Source organism: Osmerus eperlanus, chromosome 6, assembly GCF_963692335.1.
Source record: "Osmerus eperlanus chromosome 6, fOsmEpe2.1, whole genome shotgun sequence".
Taxonomy (NCBI): Eukaryota; Metazoa; Chordata; class Actinopteri; order Osmeriformes; family Osmeridae; genus Osmerus; species Osmerus eperlanus.
In genome coordinates, this window is record NC_085023.1 from 14974815 (window position 1) to 14995322 (window position 20508).

At 43.5% G+C, this 20508-nt stretch overlaps 1 protein-coding gene across 2 annotated transcripts in view; it reads left to right on the plus strand.

The window, feature by feature from the left end:
- The first annotated feature begins 1970 nt into the window (after positions 1 to 1970).
- LOC134022348 (SH3 and PX domain-containing protein 2A-like) overlaps positions 1971 to 20508 on the plus strand; it is a 38626-nt gene continuing 20088 nt past the window's right edge. The window contains exons 1-6 of one of the 2 annotated variants that reach the window (XM_062463804.1): positions 1971 to 2363; positions 4050 to 4130; positions 9155 to 9230; positions 9963 to 10039; positions 11226 to 11317; positions 15239 to 15270. In XM_062463804.1, the coding sequence (XP_062319788.1) occupies positions 2292 to 2363; positions 4050 to 4130; positions 9155 to 9230; positions 9963 to 10039; positions 11226 to 11317; positions 15239 to 15270 (430 nt within the window). In that variant the 5' untranslated portion in view covers positions 1971 to 2291. The remainder of the gene's footprint in view (positions 2364 to 4049; positions 4131 to 9154; positions 9231 to 9962; positions 10040 to 11225; positions 11318 to 15238; positions 15271 to 20508) is intronic. The other variant, XM_062463805.1, reaches the window with a different exon arrangement.

A 20508-nucleotide genomic window follows, 5' to 3' on the forward strand; every position in this document is an offset into this window, starting at 1 on the left:
TAGAGGGAGGCAAAACCAAGAACACGTTGAGCCATAAATCTGATTCACTGTGGTGATGACAGAGAGTAGCTACTAAACAAACTAGCTTGAAACATTAATGGTTTCCTTTCCAACATCAATGAGACTATTTGTCCAAATAGTAGGCCTAAGTGCCTCAACGTTAGCGAGGTGAAGTTTCATATTCGACATTCGACATTCGTCTCACATTCGGAAGACGCAACTTTGCAGCGTCGCGTTAGGGACCGGGTGAAAACTAACCGTACAATTTAGAAAATGTGTTTCATTATATTTCTATGGATATAAAACCTCTAACTGTCACCAAATTATTCTAATAATGTCTGGCCTACTTCCACAACCTTTACTTTTTCATAAAAATTTCAAACAAAATTATAGAAAATCGCTAATCTCTGAAAATAGCATGAAATCCTCGCTAATCTTAATAACTTTTTCAAAATTGTACTGAAAAATCTCAAATTGACACCATATTATTCTAATAATGTCTGGCCTACTTCCACAACCTTTACGTTTTCAATTAAGTTTCAAACAAAATAATAGAAAATCGCTAACCTCTAAAAATAGCATTAAAGCCGTGCTAAACCAAATTCAGACCAATGGCCACACAGCTACAGGTCAACCAGGAGCTAGTCTGTGGTTTGATTATGACAGGATAACCAACGTGTATTTGCACCAATATGCTTTCCACCAAATGCATCCCAGGACAGCCAGGGAGATGGACAGGAAGGGACGAGGAACTCTGTGTGGTCCGTCATAGGAGACCAAAGTCCACTTGGGGACTAGGTCCAACATTGTCACACCAGCAACCAGGCCGATGTTGACAGCTCAACCCCACCCACCCCCACACACCACAGGGGAGGTGAGGTGGGCAAAGGAGAGAAGAAAATATAATTAGAGAATGCAAAGCAACAAATGAGAGATTTGATGAGATTTTTCATTGCTATTTCAGAGATTAGCAATTCTCTATCATTTTGTTTAAAAGTTAATTGAAAAGGTAAAGGTTGCAGAAGTAGGCCAGACATTATTAGAATACTATGGTGTAGATTTTAGATTGTTTAACACACATTTGAAAAAGTTATTAAGATTAACGAGGATTTCATGCTATTTTCAGAGATTAGCGATTTTATTAATATTTCTTTTAAACGTAATTGAAAAAGTAAAGGATGTGGAAGTAGGCCAGACATTATTAGAATACTATGGTGTATATTTGAGATTTGTCAATACCATTTTTAAAACGTTATTGAGTTTAGCGAGGATTTCATGCTATTTCAGAGATTAGCAATTTTCTATCATTTTGTTTAAAACTTAATTGAAAAGGTAAAGGGTGTGGAAGTAGGCCAGACATTATTAGAATAATATGGTGTATATTTGAGATTTTTTTGTACAATTTGAAAAAGTTCTTAAATTTAGCGAGGATTTTATGCTATTTTTAGAGATTAGCAATTCTCAATCATTTTGTTTCAAATTTAATTGAAAATGTAAAGGGTGTGGAAGTAGGCCAGACATTATTAGAATAATCTGGTGTATATTTGAGATTTTTAAATACAGTTTTGAAAAAGTTATTAAGTTTAGCGAGGATTTCATGCTATTTTCAGAGATTATCATTTTGTTTAAAACGTAATTGAAAAAGTAAAGGTCGTGGAAGTAGGCCAGACATTATTAGAATAATATGGTGACAGTTTGAGGTTTTATATCCATAGAAATATAATGAAACACATACATTTTCTAAATTGTACGGTTAGTTTTCACCCGGTCCCTAACGCGACGCTGCAAAGTAGCGTCTTCCGAATGTGAGACGAATGTCGAATGTTGAATATGAAACTAACTTCACCTCGGTTTCAACGTTATCAATGTCATAGTCATCGTTTGTCGTAGGCTACCGGAGCCTACATAAATAACCAGACACATCAGGTACCCGCCCCTCATAGATCGCCTGACGCTTGTTTCATAAAGCCCACCCTTCTCTTTAACAAGGAGGATTGTTCTGTTTTCACGCCAAACTTGGCCTGAGTCATTGACAGAAGATCTGCAGAATCCACTGGCGACTGGCGACTGGCGACTGGCAGCTGGAATAGCATGAATTCAATTGTATGATCTGTGAGCGTAGTTACGCACGATGCGATTTTGAAAACATTTTCCTGCAACGCTGATTTCATTTCATTAGTCACTTGGCACTTGCATCCCAGTTATGATTAAATCAGTATGACTGGCCTCCGAAAACTTTCTTACTGATCGGTAACCTCAAAATATTTTATGTGCAAATAACATTTACCAAGATGCAAGTCCGAACTGTCCTGGAAGTTAAAGTTGTCGATGTACAGAAGAGGCGGAATCCTTCCAAACATTATGTGAGTATCTATTTTTACTACACTGTTAGCCAAATATAATGAGGACTTTTTTTATTTATGCCCAATATGCTCAAAGGTTTTTGATTCATATTACAGAGACGCATCTTTTTATACTGTGTATAGTCTGTTATAAAATGTATATGTTTATCAACACATTCCATACCACTACACTCTCATGATGAATGACTGTGCAGTCGTGTTAGGAAGATGCCAAATAAAGAATCTCATTGGGGAGGACGAGTAAACAAGGCATGTCTCTGTGGACCTAGTAATCAATCAGTTCACTGGGTTCAATAGTAATAATTAATCTGAGAGAGGATCAGATTGACCACCACTTTTGTTGCCATTGCAGAGATACCCTGGGGCCCCCAAACCCAATGTAAATCCCTTCCCTCGGGTGTAGAGGGAGATCTTTGGCGGTCCCATGAGATAAGGGGGGGCAATCAGATCTAATTATCTATGACCTAGGCAACTGAAAATGCCTATCCTATTTTAGACAGAGGAAAGAAGCAGCCCTTTGTTTTTTAAAGTTCAAGTGGGACTTCCTTGCACTAGAGAGGACTCTGGGCACATTCAGGAGTCCATGGCATCAAATACATCTTTACTGTTAGAGGACTTTAGCCCTATGTCCCTCCTTACTGCCTCACCCTGAAACAGAATGTTAAGAAACGTATCATGTATTTAGTATTACAGCGTTGATGTTCCATTATATATACTGTATATAGAGTTGGTGTGTATGTGAGAGAGAGAAAGAGAGAAAGAAAGAGAGAGCGAGAGAGCGAGAGAGAGAGAGACATTTTCAGATAGGACTAAGTCTCACCACAGTCCATCTCTGTAGGAGCACTGTTGTTTACTAAACTCAGAGCACTTGGTCATGCTCTCTGTGTCTAATTAGCTGCACGGGAACTCTTTCTGCCTCCCAACGCACAAGCTTTTCTCTAATGAACCGTGCTGTAAAATCAGGGCTCGATTTCGAATGGAACACAGATATTTACAGATCGTAGCCACATGTGTATTTGTGTAATACGCCTTCCATAAACTTTCAGTGTCATACACTCATGTGGAACTGCAGTGACTTTATGCATCCGCTGTAAACGGGAGGGTGCGTCCCTGTGTTTGTGGGATGCACTGTGTATTCTCCTCTGGGGAAGCTTCGGTCAATATCCTGTTGCAATAATAGTTATGCTAACTGTAATAGTCCAACTAGGTTTTGATGAACCAAAACATATATGTTTTTCTTGAATTATGAACTGAAATCGTGTTATTTTCCCGTGTAAAATATCATGGTCCTTCTGGAATCTGCAAGGCAAAGCCAATCTTATGGAATTGTATCTAGACTGATGTACAGAACATAAAGGGCCTCAAAAGGGAATCCAAAGAAATGTAAATGGTTAATAATTTCCTCTTAAAGCTGAATTATCTGACTGTGAAAGCCAGCATTAAATAGGTAATAGTTTAAAACCTATTGACCTACACGGTGACCCCTCACAGTTTGCTAATGAGGTGTGGCTGAAACAGACAAGCATAATGAGTTATTTTGACCTCCTCTGACCTCTTGAAGTTTAGTCTGAAGGGTACGCAGTTTGAGTCATTAGGGTCAGTCTACACCAAAGTGGGGCCATGGCTTTGACAAATGTGACTCAGTTCCTCAGGAATCAATCTGTTTTGTTTGTTTTCTCCCACTAGGTTTACCTCATCAGTGTCACATACTCTGACACTGCGTGTCATGTCATCTACAGGAGATACAGCAAGTTCTTTGACCTACAGGTAAGGTTTCCAGGTATTTTCAAACACCTACGATCTACAAATACATTAATAATGCAATATAACAATGCAATAATAATTTAATACATAGGACAGAGATACATTATGGTTAAGGCTCCAAAACCCAATTTAATGGCCTTGAGGTTTACCTGGTTGGTTCTTCTCACCACAAAATGCTTAGCAGTCAGAATAGATTGAACTTTGAATCATACGGCTAACCTTATGGCAGGACCGCCACAATAACCTCAATGGCCTCAGTGTGTCCCCACAATATGGTGCTTTGGCCAGGGGGATGCCCCTCTGAAAGCTCCCATTGAAGACCACTGGACCTCGAGCGGAAATGGGGAAAATCCCATTCGAGGACAAGGCACACATGAAGAGAATAATGAAGGGGAAGGAAAGAATGACCTCATGATGTAGAGACATTTGGTGAAGTTGCCCTCCTTCTGAATGCTTGTTGGAGGGACACCAATACCCCAAAGGGAAATTTTCAGAAAAGCCAGCTGCAAAGCTATAATTGAAACCGTCTTAAGGGCACAATGTTTTGTCTTGTATGTTAGAATAGTGATGAGGGACGATAAACAGACCTCCTCACCAAATCTTAGTAATGATAGTGGCTGGGAGAATTTGTTGTATGTGCATGAATGTACATGCAGCCCAGTCTGTCTGTGATTCACTGCCTTCTCTTACATTCCCCTTCAGCCAGGCTCTGTCCTGGAAGTTTGGTGACTGTGTTAAAGGCGGCAGAGGAAACCCTTTGTTCCAGGGACCCTTGCTAATAGCAAGGAAAATCCCGCTCCGCTCTGATGGAAACAGAGCTCCTGTCCTTGCCGTCTCTGTAAACACTGGTCCTGTCCAGAAAGTCTTTCCTTCTCTGACTGACTGCCTAGCTCACTGGTTTACTAGTTGGCTGACTGAGTTAATCAGTCAAGAGGGACTCTCAGCAGCTGTCCACACACAATGGGTGGGGGTTCTGGTGTTCACCAACTCCCCTTATGGACATAATGCAGTCATCTAGCCAGTTACAGTATTGTACTATATGTGCATGTGATTCACTTGCTTCTCTCTGCTACTCACTACTTTCTTCTCTGTGGCTACTGACCAGTACTGTAAATGTACAGATACAGAGTCAGATACTGTACAAAACACACATTGCCTTCATTAAATACAACCTAGAACAGCCATTTATAGAAGAAATCTAAAGAATCAACACCACTGAAAGCTGGAAGTTGGTCTTCCTGGCTGTTAAGATTAGCTCCAATGGGAGTTAGGAGGCAGGTTTAATACCAGAGTGGCTTGGGTGGATAAAGGGAGGGTACCAGGAACAGGAAGGGGAGGTGACCTCTGGGGAGTAGATGAAATGACCACCAAACTGATGAGTGATGAAGATCTATTCCATTCATCACAGGAGCCTGAATGTTTAGTTTGTTTGTACCCAAATCCTCTTGGAAAGATATAGCAAAGCTGTACACTGGAAGCAATAGTGGATTCACTTTTCTATTAACAAACAAATGTGGCTCCACACTTGTTTCAATCACATAAATCATGTCAACATGAATATACTTTTTTTATTTCCAAAGACAATGGAATCCTCCTCTGCTGCAGCTCAACATCTGAGGCAATTTTTCCGTTAATTCTTTTTACTGCTTGCCCAAATACACAAAGCCTTTCTGTCTAAGTTTGTGTTTCTGCCAACAAACACCTCCAGTTCATTTCAGACTCAGTGCTGCTCTCTGTCCCTGCAGTACAATCACACGCCTCAGTTAGAATCTGGACAGGCAGAGAAGCATGAACTGTCTGCCTAAACTCTTACACTTTCATTTGATATGCATTGTTTTGGTATGAGCGAATGCAGTCTGAGCTCAGTGTTTTGAGGTTGATGGGAACTGGAAGCTAGAAGCTTGGGATGAACATGGACACTTGTGTATTTGAAACAGTTGTTTGTTCATCTCTGACATACTACATCCAGTTTTGTTTTGTTTATTCTATGGCACACCGTGTATTGGTCCGTGGTCACCCGGTCATTTTGTTCGTAAGATAAAGTAGCCCTGTGCAATGGAGTGATGATTAGAGTGCACTTACTCCCAATGTTCTTAGCCTTGCCAGTGTTCACGTCTTACTCCTAACTGCTCCTCAGGGACACAATCATCATGAATCACTCCAATCCACACTCCTCTTCATCTGGTTCCTTCTTTCCTCCCTCTCTGCTGACTTTACACAGGCTGTGTCAAACACGGGGAGTGTTCAAATACATTGGTTCCCCACATTCAAGTCATTTAGCTCCATTTGTTTTGGGGAAAATGTTGCCGAGCTGGCACTCTCTGCTGCACCGTTTTCTAGTGTCTGAGGGAAATGTTTTGAGAGCCACCAATGTCGGAAGCCAAGAGAATTGCGGTGAGTCAAACAGAGTTTACTCGTAGAGAGGCGAGCTCTCATCCCCTCCCATCCACACCCTCAAACCACAGTGGACAGAACACACTGGGGTCGGGGCATTCCTCAGGGGGATTGTGGCAAGCTGGCCTGGCTTCCTATCCTTCGTCAGCTCTTTGGAAACTCCTCCACAGGAACCTTAGTGGCCTTATTTTTGAGTTGAGGTATTGGACCAGAATCAGAACTAGCCTGTCTGCAATGTAATTTGTCTGCCCTAGATTACTATCGTAAGCCAGCCTGGAACAAGGTTTTAGTCCTTAACACTCTCATACCCTGAGTCTGAGGTATTACTGCAAGAGTTGTGGGTGTGAACGTACTAATGGTGCTGTGATAAATGCAGACAGGTTTGAGTAAAGTGATGGATTGCGGAATTAATAAACTGTTTGAATATTGACCAAGCATAATTATGCTTTTAGTGACATAAGGGTAAAAGACTGAAATCTATTTACTTCTGATGCTTCCCTGTGTATTCTGCGTTTCTTTACATACTGTTATATTAAGATATGTACAATAAATCTTATGTGAGGTGAAACATTTTACCAAGAGGGATGGATTTCATGCAGTAAACAACTGTGCAGTGGATGGTAAAAGCCTGGAAAAAACCCATGGAATAAGATTGTCTTCCCACTCTAACATTTCCCCACCATCCCCCTGTCTGCGTTCTTGCACACTGAACAAACTCATTGTTTGACTGTTCATACATAACTACTGTTATTCTCCTATTTTTTCTTTTCTCTCTCTCTTTTTATTGCTCTATGTCTTTGTTTTGATTCCTGAGTAAAAAGTGCTGTTCAGGAGTTGAAGTAACATTTTAGGGATGTGGGAGGGAAGAGATAACAACCTATAGAAACACCTGTTGCTATAAAGCTGTGTTCATTTTGCTAGTGACTTGGCTGACACAACATTTTTATACAATTTTACATCTAGCCAAACTCTAGCGTAAGTAAGTAAGTAAGTCTCCCGGGAAACCACTACAAGTAGCTGAAACAGGAGAAATGCCCACAAGGCAAGTTGTGTTCCATGCTTTTCGACCGTTGCTATGGGGAAGATTTTCCCACCTGTCCAGAGAGTATCCAGTCAGCCCTCAGGGGATTCTATCATCACTGTGGTCAAGGATGGGAACGGTCTATACGAGCCAGATATATGTCAGAAGCTGTGAAGAGAATTCTCCCAGCTTGTATTGAGTAGAAGCCTGATGGCCAAGAGAAATACCGAAAATATGCTAAAGGGTGTGTCAAACAAAGTGACTTATTATATAGGAATAATGACCAGGTTCTCCCTTTGTGGATGGTTGTAAAAGCACTCCCATATAGCTTTTGTGCAGGCAGAAGTCTACCATTGGAATCTTCCTTTTCTGTTTTTACATGTCTTTTTATTGAGATGCATTGGTTGACCGACACAGCTCTCAACATTCAGTGTTCCCTCTTACCCTCAAAGCACAGTAATGTGGGGTGACCTCTTCAAAGGAAACCACTCCTCGTTTGCTGTCTGTGCATCAGAGGAGGGGGAAACGCCAAGGTCCTGGAGAGATTTAGACTTTTAGCAATGTTAGCATAGAAGGGGCAAGCGAGACAACCACAAGAAGAGAACTAATCCAGCTCTCTCTCGTATTGTAGTCCCACATACTACAACTCTTAAAGACCCAGACAGAACGGGCCCAGTTCACCCACAAAGTGGGTCGAACTTTGTTTGTCCACCTGGTTCTGTTTGGCTCATGTTCAGCTCATTCTTCCCACAGGCCTAGATGTGTGTGTTTTAACTGACTATGTGCAGCCTTCGTCACATCTGGATCGAGGCAGGGCTAGACTACATGTGCAGCCAGACAGAAAGACATGTTGCTGTACCGTCCTGCGTGCATTTATTTACTTCCGTGGGTCGCAGTGATTTATTATTTAAGGAAACTTGAAACTCAGTGAGCATGACGTAAACACTTAACACTTATGCACACACATGTCAGTACAAGGTCTCAAACTTGCACGGGTGCCAAATGTGCACACAGCTCAAGCAGGTAATCTATCAGAAGAGAGAAGCATTTATCTAATCTCCCCATGAAAGACCACATCATGCAGTATGTATTTGATGCACATCTGCTTCTTGGACTGAATGACTGTGTGTAATCGGGTTATAAAATGTTGTGGACTCAGTAGCTGCACTGATAGGCGACTGATGGACTATCTCCACTGAGATGTGTACTGAGTGTATGTGCAGATGACTAGAAGTGACGTTACTCTGTCTGTCTGACGCCCCAGAGATCAAAGCGGGCCTGTGTCTGGTGTCTTTACATACTGGCTATGTAATTACACCCCTTATTGTGGTCATTTAACCGAGTGGTCTTCTGAGTTTATGACATCACCCCCCGTCCCCACACACACGCGCGCATACTAAAACAGAGACCCAAGCTTGCTGCGTTTTTTTCTAATCTCTTCCAGTTCCCTCTGCACAGATTCATTCTCTTTGTTTATATGGTGCAATTGGAGAGAACACATAACATTTGAGTATTTACCTATGAATCCAATATTTGAGGTACATTTTGGGTTCACCCAGGAGTTTTGGGGTCTAAAACGACCATGTTTAATCCCCTTCTCTTTTGATTTCAGATGCAGCTTCTTGACAAATTCCCAATTGAAGGAGGACAAAAGGACCCTAAAAAGAGGATCATTCCGTTCTTACCAGGTGAGCATGCAGACAGCGGGCGTTATACACTCACTACAGCATAGACAAGTCCATCTTCTCGTGGATTGCTTGATTTCTGTGTTGATGTCTGCCTGTGGATGCTGGTGTATGACAGTGGAATTCTATACGCTCAGTGTTGACATATAGCCGGGTGTCTTTCAGTAAGTAATGAATCTGTTTATTCTAAAGTGCAGATTTCCAACAACTTTGCTCCATCTAACCTAAATAAAGCATGGTGTGGTGTGACTGGAAGAAGCTGGGAGGGGCGGCTCGAGCTAATCTGATAACCCTAGCCTTCCCAGAGGACTGAAAAGTAACATTGTCAGATAACTGAAGACTGGAGCTCCAGTCTGGACAGTGTTGTTTACCTCTGCTGTAGGACCTAGATAGCTAAACAGGGAGGGGGAATCTGCCTGTGCACTTATCCCTGCAGAAAGTAAACCTTCTGGCTGGCAATGGATGTCATACACCCTGTCAATGTATTCACATAGACTCACTGTATTTATTCAGGAGTGAACTGAACCACAGTGAGCCCCTCACGGTTGTGTTCCCTGTGGATTTGCTCCACAGTAATAGAGACAAACTGAAAAACACACATAGATTTTCCCTATTTCCCTGCAGCTAATGCATTGCTGTCCTCTTGTGCTATTGTTTCAGTCTTTGGAAATGATCTCTTTGCCACCTGCAGGTACTTTCTTGAATTGCAACGAAAAGTGTTCTGTTTGGTTTCAGGTAAAGTCTTATTCCGCCGGAGTCACATCAGAGATGTTGCTGTCAAACGATTGAGACATCTGGATGACTACTGCAGAGTAAGACCAAGATCTCTTCTGAACTGGCAACAATTAACCGTTTGTCATTGAAATGTTCGCCAGTGGACATTATACTGCACAACATGATGACATGACAATGGTTTATCAGTTTTCTCTATTTCCTGTGCCTTGCAGTACGACATTTCAAAAGAATTCACACATATCTGACATCCAGAAAGTCCCGTTATAGAGTCCTCTGTGTTCGTGCCTTCTGTGGACTCAGTGACAGTCCCCCTACCTCCCCCCCCTCCATCCCTCCAACCCTCCCTCCCTCCCCATCAGCCAGCACAGGAAAGCCCAGCTCTATCTGTGCCTGTCATTTCCTCTCAGAAATGTAAATAGCCAGCGTATATAGGAAACGGGGAACTGGGGGGCACAAAGGACAAACCCAGCTTCCGCAGAACAAGGATGAGTCAGCACAGGAGGAGGCGTAGCGAGGGAAGGATGAAGAGGAGGTTGGGAGGCAATACGGCTCACAGCTGTACCTGACCTTGTTACCTTCATTGGGTTACAGTCTGGAATGTGGGGCAGGCAGAGTGCCAAGTGTGTCAGTATTTTCAAGAACACGCATAAACTGTAGAGAAACACAGGCCTCTGTATAGTATGCTGACAAAGTAAAACTTTATTTTGAAAGACAGATTCTTTAGTCTAATAATACGTCCTATAACTTCTTTACATGAAGTTCTCTTTTTTCTATAATTTTTCTTTACTATTAAAGAGCTTGCTCACTTGTGTATGTTTGTTTACATGCAGCATGGCCATTTGTACTTTTCAAAGCAGCCAAGCTGAGTCCCTGTTCTGGCAGAGCCCAGTGTGGCTGTATATCACCCTCCATCTGTTTTCCTCTGTCTTATCCTCTCCCCGGGCTCTGATCACTCTTCCTTCCCTTCCTTGCCTTCCAAACCTCCCCTTCATCCTTTCCGCAGCCCAACGCGGCTGCACTGTAAACTCTGTCATCCGCAGCAACACTAAAACGACAACTATACAGCAGCACACACACACAAAGAGAAGAACACATGCATATATGTGTGCCTTACACTTGACAAAAATAGTTGCAGGACAAATTGTAGATCCACAGCGGACACTGGCTACTGTAATTGTTGTATTATTAATGATCATTATGCGTAATATTGTGTCCATAATGTAATACTGTCTTTGTCATGTCTTCTTCTCTTCCTTGCTAAAGGCCCTCATGAAACTTCCTCAACATATTTCCCAAAGTGAAGAAGTTCTCAGGTTTTTCGAGACCAATGCTGAAGATCTGAACCCTCCCAAAGAGTAGGTTTCGCTTTTCACATACAAGGAGAGTGGCTGCTTTCATCTGTAAATTAAATATTCCATGAATGATGTTTGAAATGTGTTGTAGATTTGGAAATATTCTCCCGTATTTCGGTTGTTAAACACTGCCCCCGAGTGGATTCCACGTAGCAAATGTTTGGAAACGTTTGTCATGTGCCTGTGTGTGTTTGTGTGTGTGTGTGTGTTTGCTGCAGCTGGTGCAGATGTCTGCCCCCACATTGTCCTGTGATCTCCGAGGTCACAACATGTCTCCCAGATGATGGATAGTCATTCTGGTGTCTGGTGTTTTATTAATGAAGAGATTTTGGAACTGACACATGATCCCAGCACAGTACTAAGTCTTCAATGAGAGGGAGGTTGAGTTCAGGTATCAGGTCAGAAACGGTTTTGCTACAACTCATCTGTTATACTCAGTCCTTAGTCAAGGCCCTGGGCATGGAATCAAAGGGAAGCGCTCATGTTAGAAACTCTGAAATTAGCCTTTTCTAGTGTTTTTTTTTGCACTTACCCAATTTATCTTGTGGCCCCTTCTGCATCTGTTTTCTTAAGGGTTATGTGCCTAAGCAGTGTCTCTGTTATCCTAATACATCAGCATGTTTTGAGACCTCCTAATGTTAAATATCATCCATGCATCAGTTCATGCATTGTGTATCTCTGCTGTTTCAACATATTTCTTGGTGGTCTCAGCTAACCAACCGAAAGGCCAGTCTCACTACCCCCATTCCCTTGTGAACACACAGACAGGATAATCCCACTTCAAAGTCAGATCCCCCCGCAGTCTCTGAGATGGCCCTGTACAGCTTTATCTTAATGGTCTGGGAGCAGAGGCCATACCACCCAGATTGGCCAGCTCACTTTGAGTACAGACTTAAAAAGGAGACTTCAAGAGAACATACCAGAAATGTAGGAGGGATTAGCTGGGCAAAATAACTGGAGCTTTTCTCTGCTGCCACCTCCTGGAAGGGAAAAACACAAGTCTGTTTCTGACAGCGACAGAAAGGGAATACTATACCTACGCCAGAGGGAGCTGTGTCATTTCAAATGAATGAGATAAATCCAGGAACACCGGGAAAAAAAAGTCTGCTAAAAAGCTACATTGCCTCAAGGCTTTTCTCCTAATTAGGAACGAGGACCTTAATGGCTTTGTTCCTCAGGGGACGCATTGGAATTCTCCAGTTCAGGGTGAAGGGGTGACTCTGGGTGTGTGTGTGTGGGAGGGGGTATAAGGTTCACTCTGTCTAATCAGCAGAAGTGCTTTTGCTGCTGCATACAGTACATATCAATGACATAGTCGCGTGTAGACACACATATACACACGTCTGAATACAGCACTGTGAAATGGACTTCCCTCCTACTGTGAAATGTTGATATAGAGGTATTATTAGCAGTTGATTTACGGTCTAGAAATCTCCATCATTTGGTTACCATGACTAAGCCTTGTTCAAAAGTGTGGTGTCTGAGGCATGGGTTTTTTCCATCCTTTGTGAGTATTCAGGACTCTAATGCCCCCCTCCCCACTCATCCAACATATATCAGCTGTCATTGATCATAATGACTTCCTGCCTAATGAACCCTGCCCTGACCTGGGACCAGGGGTCACGCATGCAAGGGTCAGACTTGTGTCAGACTCAGACTGGAGTTCCTCTACGGAGTTTAGTTAGAGCAGACCCTTCAGTCTTATGGCTGGAATCCAACTGGCTCAGAACTGTGAGCAAAAGACTAATATCTCACACATTCCATCCCTAATGGGCCCACCTACAGAGATTGAGCTGCAGTTATGCACAAACAGATGGTTATTCTCAACTCCGACTCGGGATGGACCCTGTTTAATGAGGAATGTGTGTGTTTTATGTGTGTGCGTTTTGTATCTTTGTCTGTGTGTGTGTGTATGTGTTTGTGACAGAGAGAGAGAGACTGAGCAAGAGAGATGCTGTTAGACTCGTGGTAGACGGTGGAATCGACAATACCCTATTTGCGGCTTCAGCTAGTGAGCAAGAGGTTAAAAGTTTAGCAAACACGTCTTAAGCATTTTAATAGCATTTGAACATCGTACCTCCTCTCCTTCACCATCCCCACATCTATTAGATTTTACTACTTTCGGGAACGTAGAGAACCAGGGTTATGTGAGCTTTCACCCCCAGGGAAGAGTCGAGTTCCTGCTCACTCACTAGCTTGGCTGCTCAAGTATCCCTCTGGTCCCTAACTCCACCTAGCCCATGAGAGTCTCCTCCATCCCTCCACCCCACTCCTCCCCATCTGGAGGCTTCTGAAGCCCCCCTGACCCTCCACCTAGGCCCGCCCCTACCCCCAGCCCTCCACGGTAATGCCTTTCATATGCCACTGAGGAACAGGCCCATAAAGAGCTCCAGAGGCCAGCACAGCCTAACAGAACAGCTCTATTCTCCCTCTACTGAAGTATTCTCACTTTATCTAGGCTGAGGTGGTTACCTATAGAGATTATCTATGGACAGGAAGTATGGCTATATTTGGAGAGGTACTCATGTTTAAATTATTTAAATGAAATTATAGACAATTGTATTTTCCATCATTTCTATAAATAGAACAACAAAATCAACAAATAAGGATTTGTTAATTGAAATCCTGTGTGTTGTATTGTCATATTTAATTAATATTGAATTACGTATAGGTTGGCCGAGTCAGTGTCAATACATGAGATTGTTTAACCTCCCACAGATGATATAGCAGTGAATAAAATGATTAATAAGCACAGCACGCTGGATTCTAAGATAAGACATGAAGAAATAACACAGAAAAGAGTTGTATAACACTACAATGACAGCAACTGGCAATGGACTTGCAGCTCAAGAAAGGCTTTAATACCCCTCAAGAGAGACGACTGTTCGCCGATCATTCACATCAACTGACTATAGAAGTTACATACAAGTTACAATGTAGCTTTATGCTACAGGATGCCAGCACATCCATCAAGACAGACCACTACAGATTTGCTTTTGATTGAAAACCTGCATTGTTCCCATGTAAAACTCGAGGTTGACAAACATGGAAAATATTTAACAGAGTTCATCCAAATAGGAGGTAACTTCCATAAATTCTGCCTGTCCTCCAGTCCTGCCCCCTGCCTCACCTTTTCATCCCCCGCCACCTTCAGTCTCTCAACACTGTGTTCACACTGCAGTTAACCAAATGAGTATGTGCAGACAGCCAGCATTTCCCTAGCACGGACACAAAGTGCCCATAAACAACTACTGTTCACACATTCACCCTCATACACTGACCTGCACGCACGCACATACTGTACACATAGACACACACACACACACACGAGACTTACTAGACAAATACACAGAACACAGGATGAACACAGCCAGTCCACTGTTTCTTTTGCACTGTCAACTCCATGGTGTGTTGTCTGACGGTTCCTTTTAATGGTTAAAGCTGATCCATTCATTAATTCAGTCATTCAGAAGAAGACGAAAGTGTCTAGCACTGGCTTTGGAACAAAGGGCTTATTTCCATCCGCGGGAATGGGACAGCCTCGTCGTATATGATACCACATTGTCCAATGACTTGACCATTCTGTGCGGTAATGCCAGCTGCCACAAGCACATGCACGCACATCTCAACACAAATGTGTGAAAAAACGGAGTTCACACAAGCTCTCGTTCCATGTCACTCTCCTTCACAAGCGGAAGCCCTCACCGCCCTCTCCTCCGTCTATCTGCCTCCCTCCCCGCCTTGCATGCTCAGAATGGGGTGTCAGTGCATTCTTAATAAGGGCTTGGCTGGTGGCTTGTGGCTTGTGTACAGTAGAACGCAGTGCACTGGGCATGACAGGACAGTAGGGTTTCTGCTGTGGCAGTCGGTTCCCTCTATCTGTCTCGCTCTCACAATGACTCTCTGGTTTTGCTTCTCTTTCAGAGAATGTGGAGGCTCCTCGAAGCGCAAGTCAGGTAAGACGTCTTCACCCCGTCTGTCTATTGAGAGGCTTTGAACCGACACTGCGCCTTTTGATTAATGACTCCAATCAATTAACTTTTAAATATGTGTAACCCTGATGTATGAACTGTCTCCAATATCAAATTACCGACATTGTTTAGTGAGCTCTGTGGTAGTATGAAATTCTATAATGTGCATAACTGTGTGCAGCGCTTTTATGGAACAAGACCAAACTTAAACTCTGATGAACACATTTCCCACTGACAGCTGAACAAAGCAGCAATGAAACCAATATGATAACATATCAGCCCTGTGCTGAGGACACGCACCCGGACCTAGCCTGGCTTTTAGAGATGAAAGGGTTAAGCAAACAGTATTGGATGGGAGAGACCACCTGTTTGTGGTGCTATGCTGTGTATCCACCATGCTAGGGTTGGGTGGTAGGGTTCAGACGTGTGTGTGTGTGTGTGTGTGTGTATGTGTGTTTGTGGTTGGTTGGACTCGTGGGTGGGTTTCACAGAGGACTCAGAGGAGCTGGAGGAACAGCTGTGTATCTAAACTATGACCATGAGTGTGTGTCTGTGCTTGTGTGTGTGCGTGTGTCTGTGCTTGTGTGTGTGCGTGTGTCTGTGCTAGTGTGTGTGTGTGTGAATGCATGTTATTTTTGATTACCGTGCCACAAGAAATATAGGATTGCACGCTTTGGGCTCCATGTGCTCCTCTTAATTTCAGCCATAGGCTGTGGAGGCTTCTCTGAACTTAAGTTTTGCAAATGATCCTTAACACAAGCCTGTTGTAATCATTACTATAATTGACTTAGGTATGTATTTGTGGTCAGACTTTTTTTTATCTGGCCGCCTGCACTTTCTCTGCACCTCTTTTAGAACTAGGGCATCTGCATTGAAGTTGCCACCAAATGAAATAAGACTCCAAGTTCATTTCATTATATACTCCATGGTATTGGGCCTTTACGTAATAGCAAATTCCATTGACATAGAGAAATGGAAAGACTGCCTGATTTCAGGTCTGTGTGTCTCCTAGCCTACATTCAGTCGATGCTAGAAATGAGACGTGTTTCAATGAAGATGGAGATTGGAGGCCTGGGCTACGCTCAAAGTAGGAGAAGTATGTGTGACAGTTTTACATTGTGCTCCTGATGTAACCAAACGTCACAGTATTCCCTCTAACCATCTCCTGCTGAGGTCTTCCTTAGAAGAGAAACGCGAACAGTTAACCCTGCTGAGAGATATGAATTTAGCTCCAGTGAAGCAAGACAGCACAGAGAGTAGAGTGAGCAAGCATGTGGCCAATTTCTTGCTGTATCTGCAGCTTATGGTCTCTGTAATGACATGCTGCGGGTCTCCCTGAAGAGTTGAATGAGCCTCGACTCCAACAGGAAAATGCTGCCCCTGGCCACAAAACTGCAAGTGGTTTCAGCTGGGTTTAGGAAGACTGTGTACCTGGTAAGGAACTGCCGGAGCTATGACGCTCTACTCAACATCAACTTCATCATCATGCTCTCTCTCTCTCTCTCTCTCTCTCTCTCTCTCTCTCTCTCTCTCTCTCTCTCTCTCTCTCTCTCTCTCTCTCTCTCTCTCTCTCTCTCTCTGTCTCTCTCTCTCTCTCTCTGTCTCTCTCTCTCTTTTTTTCTTCCTCTACCTGTCGCTTCTTCTTCTCTTCCTCTCCCTCCCTCTCCTCCCCCTTCCCTGTAAACTGCTGCCATTGCAAGGGGCATCCCTGTGTTGAGTCATCTATGGATAAATCCTAGGATACAACTCAGATAGTGTGGTGAATTGATTGAATGGGAGTGATACACTGTCCGACGAGTGCATTGCTCCTTCATGTGGTTTCAGTAAGGCTCTGGCCTGCAACTCCGTTATTGTTCTTCAACTTCAACTTCCATCGCAATCAAATCAAGAGCCCTATGGGGCTCTCCACTGGAAGCAGTCCACTCACAGTTGAGTCAACATCATATTCTTGCTCTTTATCTCGAGAGTCATGAAGTAACATACCTTACTTGTTGTGCACTGTTTATCTTAGCGTTCTTTCGCACCAGGCCTATTTGTTTTGTGAAGTAACTTGTTTGTTGAGCTCGAGAGGAGCAAGTTAAAGTTTAACCAAACGCACAACATGCAAAATGAAAAGGCTCGCGACTGTTTGCAAAAATGTTGACTGACAAAGCACTGGTTAACTTCTGGTTAACTCTCTGTTTCTCTACATGCTGCATGTGCGCAGTTCATTCACAGGTGGGCAAATACTAAGCAGCTTATGGAACAATATTACGCGACAGTGGATTTGCGCAAACGTAGGAGGCGAAGAGTGAGAGAGGGAGAAAAGGAAGGCAAAGAGAGGGGTGGAGTGAAAGAAAGAGAGAAAAGGGGGAGAGATGGGAAGAGGAGCAGCAGAGGGATGGAGAGGCACATCGAGGGGAGCGAGTGAAAGGAAGGCCGAGCACTCGGGGGCGCAGCGCATGTGAAAAGCAGATGGAGAGAGAGAGAGAAGGTTTACGTGGCAAGTGGAAACCATTTCAGAGTTACGCTCGGACTGGGGGAGTCTGTGCACGTGTGCAGCCGCGCTGGCTTAAGAGGAGCCGGGGGACTCGGGAGGCTTCAGGGAGCGCTGGGTGTGTTTGTGCGCGCGTGTGTACGTGTGTGTGCGCGCATGTGCAGAGGAAGGGGGAAATGTGGGGTCAAGGTGTTGGTCTACACAGGGGTAAAGGGTCGTTCAAGAGGTATGTGAATGTGTGTAGGGCACAAATAAGTGTTTGGCCCAGTTCAGGAAATCATTATGGAGGAATATATGCTCCTCTAACTCTTGAACAACCATTGACTGTGTCACACTTCTCTTGATAAACACCCATTGAATACTGAGCCCACCTTCCAGACAGGGCTTTTATTCACAAACCGCCAGCCAGCACATGGCACCTGAAAGATTGAATTCACACAGACTCACTTGGGTGAAACGTCTCTCTTATAATGACGGTCTCAAAGGTCAGAGAAGGTTAACCATGCCATTATATGTGGAGTCAGAGTAAGTCAACCTCTTAATAAACTCTGAAGTTGCAGAAAGAAACACAATTGTAAATGGTTACGTCTCTCCATGTTGACTGTGTCGTTGAGGGCGCTGCTCACAGCCCTGCAGGGGCAGTGTTGAGCAGGTCCACTCCAACACTTACACTGACCTGATACTGAATCGGCTCTCCGATTTCCAACCTGGAAAACCTTCCACCTCAGGAGCAGCTAGCAAGCTTATTGGGATAACTTCACCAATTGGGGTAATCTTCAAGCACAAAGCTTGGGCCGGTAGGGACATTTAAGGCAACCAAAGAACACAACTGCAGAAACAAGAGAGATTTCAAGATTTGGACAGATGTTATGGATCTGCATGTACAGTATGCATGTGGAGATAATTTATAACAGTCTCTTGTTGAGTTCACTAACACAAACAGAAACTTTCTGTCTTTGTGGATATCACATTCAAACAATCGAATGTAAGATTCAACAGATTCAATTTCCACCCGCAGAGGATTGAGGAAGTTAGAAAATTGGCATTGCAGTTTAGTGATGTGATTGCATCTGTGGATTATATTAAACAGTATCCCTCTGTGTCCCCATACACCTACACACTCACAGCTGATGGTCCAAACAAAGACCTCTCCCTTTGCCAGTTCCTGTCCACATATGGTCCTACACTCTGCTCTTGTGAGCTGCATGGAACTTGCAGCCTACAGCTTCATGTCTGGGAGCAGCAAACTGCTCCACAACCCAACCCTGAGTTTGATCTGAACGTCTGACAAGGAGAAAGAAAAGGAGAGAATGCCTTGATGTAAACCAACAAACGGGTTTTGAAATCCCCAACTCCCCTGTTTCCTTCTCAGAAGATGCATTCTTGCAGAGTTCCCAATTGTCTTCCTGCACCGGGCTGCTGTTGAGGAGTCTGTGCGTGTGTGGGTGTGTGTATGTAGGGAGAGGGTTGGGGGGGGGGGTAAGACAAGGTGAGGGGGCGATAGGGAGTGCATGGGTGGGGGCAGGAAGTGTGTGTATAAATCAGAGGGAGGAGAGACATAAACAGAGAGAGTGGCCAATATGGCTATCTGATCACAGTCTAACGTCTGCCGGAGAAAGCTCTCTTTTAAGAGCTCATAAATAGCTCTGTGCTTTGCATATGGGGGGAGGGATCACACACACACACACACACACACACACACACACACACACACACACACACACAGAGGTCTATTATGGTTAAGGCTGTTTCACCTCATTTTTCTCACACTTGTACGTCTTGTCCTGGTCTTTTCTTCCTGCTGATGCAAAACATTTCATTTCCTGAACAATGTTGAAATATTAGCTTTTGTTTTTCAGCCCTACTGAGTGTGCTGACAAAGCCTTTACTCATTCATACAGACCAAAGTTTAGAGGGTTTACCTCCCTAGGCAACATCAGGCTTTCAGCCATGTGCTTCAACAACATGATTTGACGTTGTTCTACGTGAATTCCCAAATTCTGATTGATCAGACCACGCCCCATTGGGCTTCACACGTGTGTCAGGAAATGACATCAAGGAAAGTGACTGATTTCCCATATTTGACAAGTTAGTGTCCAGAACTTTTAGGAGATGGCATTTATTTGATTTTGGGCTGTCCGCCTTCCATCTTACTATCGTTCATGACAGTTCATAAAAATTCCTTGGTTTTTCTTCCATTTCAGGAGCTTGGCTGTGATGAATAGACTAGGCTCCGAATTTGGTGATTCAAAGAGGTATATCATAAAACATGTGGGACCAAAGACAAAAGCCAGAACTTTCCAAAGCAGGCTCCACTTTTGAAAAACCTCCAGTGAAGCTGTGAAGGTTGTGGGCTCTCAGTAAGGTATGCAAGCAGCGTGGGGGTGCGATCCTGCTCTCTCTGATAGGATGAGCTCCTCTCTGCCTACCCACCCAAGCTTGCGGTGAGCAATGCTTTTTACGCAAATAATGTGAAAGCTACATAAACCACAGAGAAACCACACTGATTCAATGTCAGACTCTGGCAGTATCTGCAGTTTGGATTCTATTAAAGTCAAGCTCATCCAGATGATTTATGAGTTCACTGACTTTCCCGATTTTTTGTCTTTCAACAATAAATGGCAATATAATCCTAAATTACGGAAATGTGCATCTTCAGTCTCAGTTAATGTCATCAGGTCCTCTCTTTCGAACAGCACCTTTATCCAGGCCATCTTAATCACCCCTTATCTAAGTCCCTGTTTATT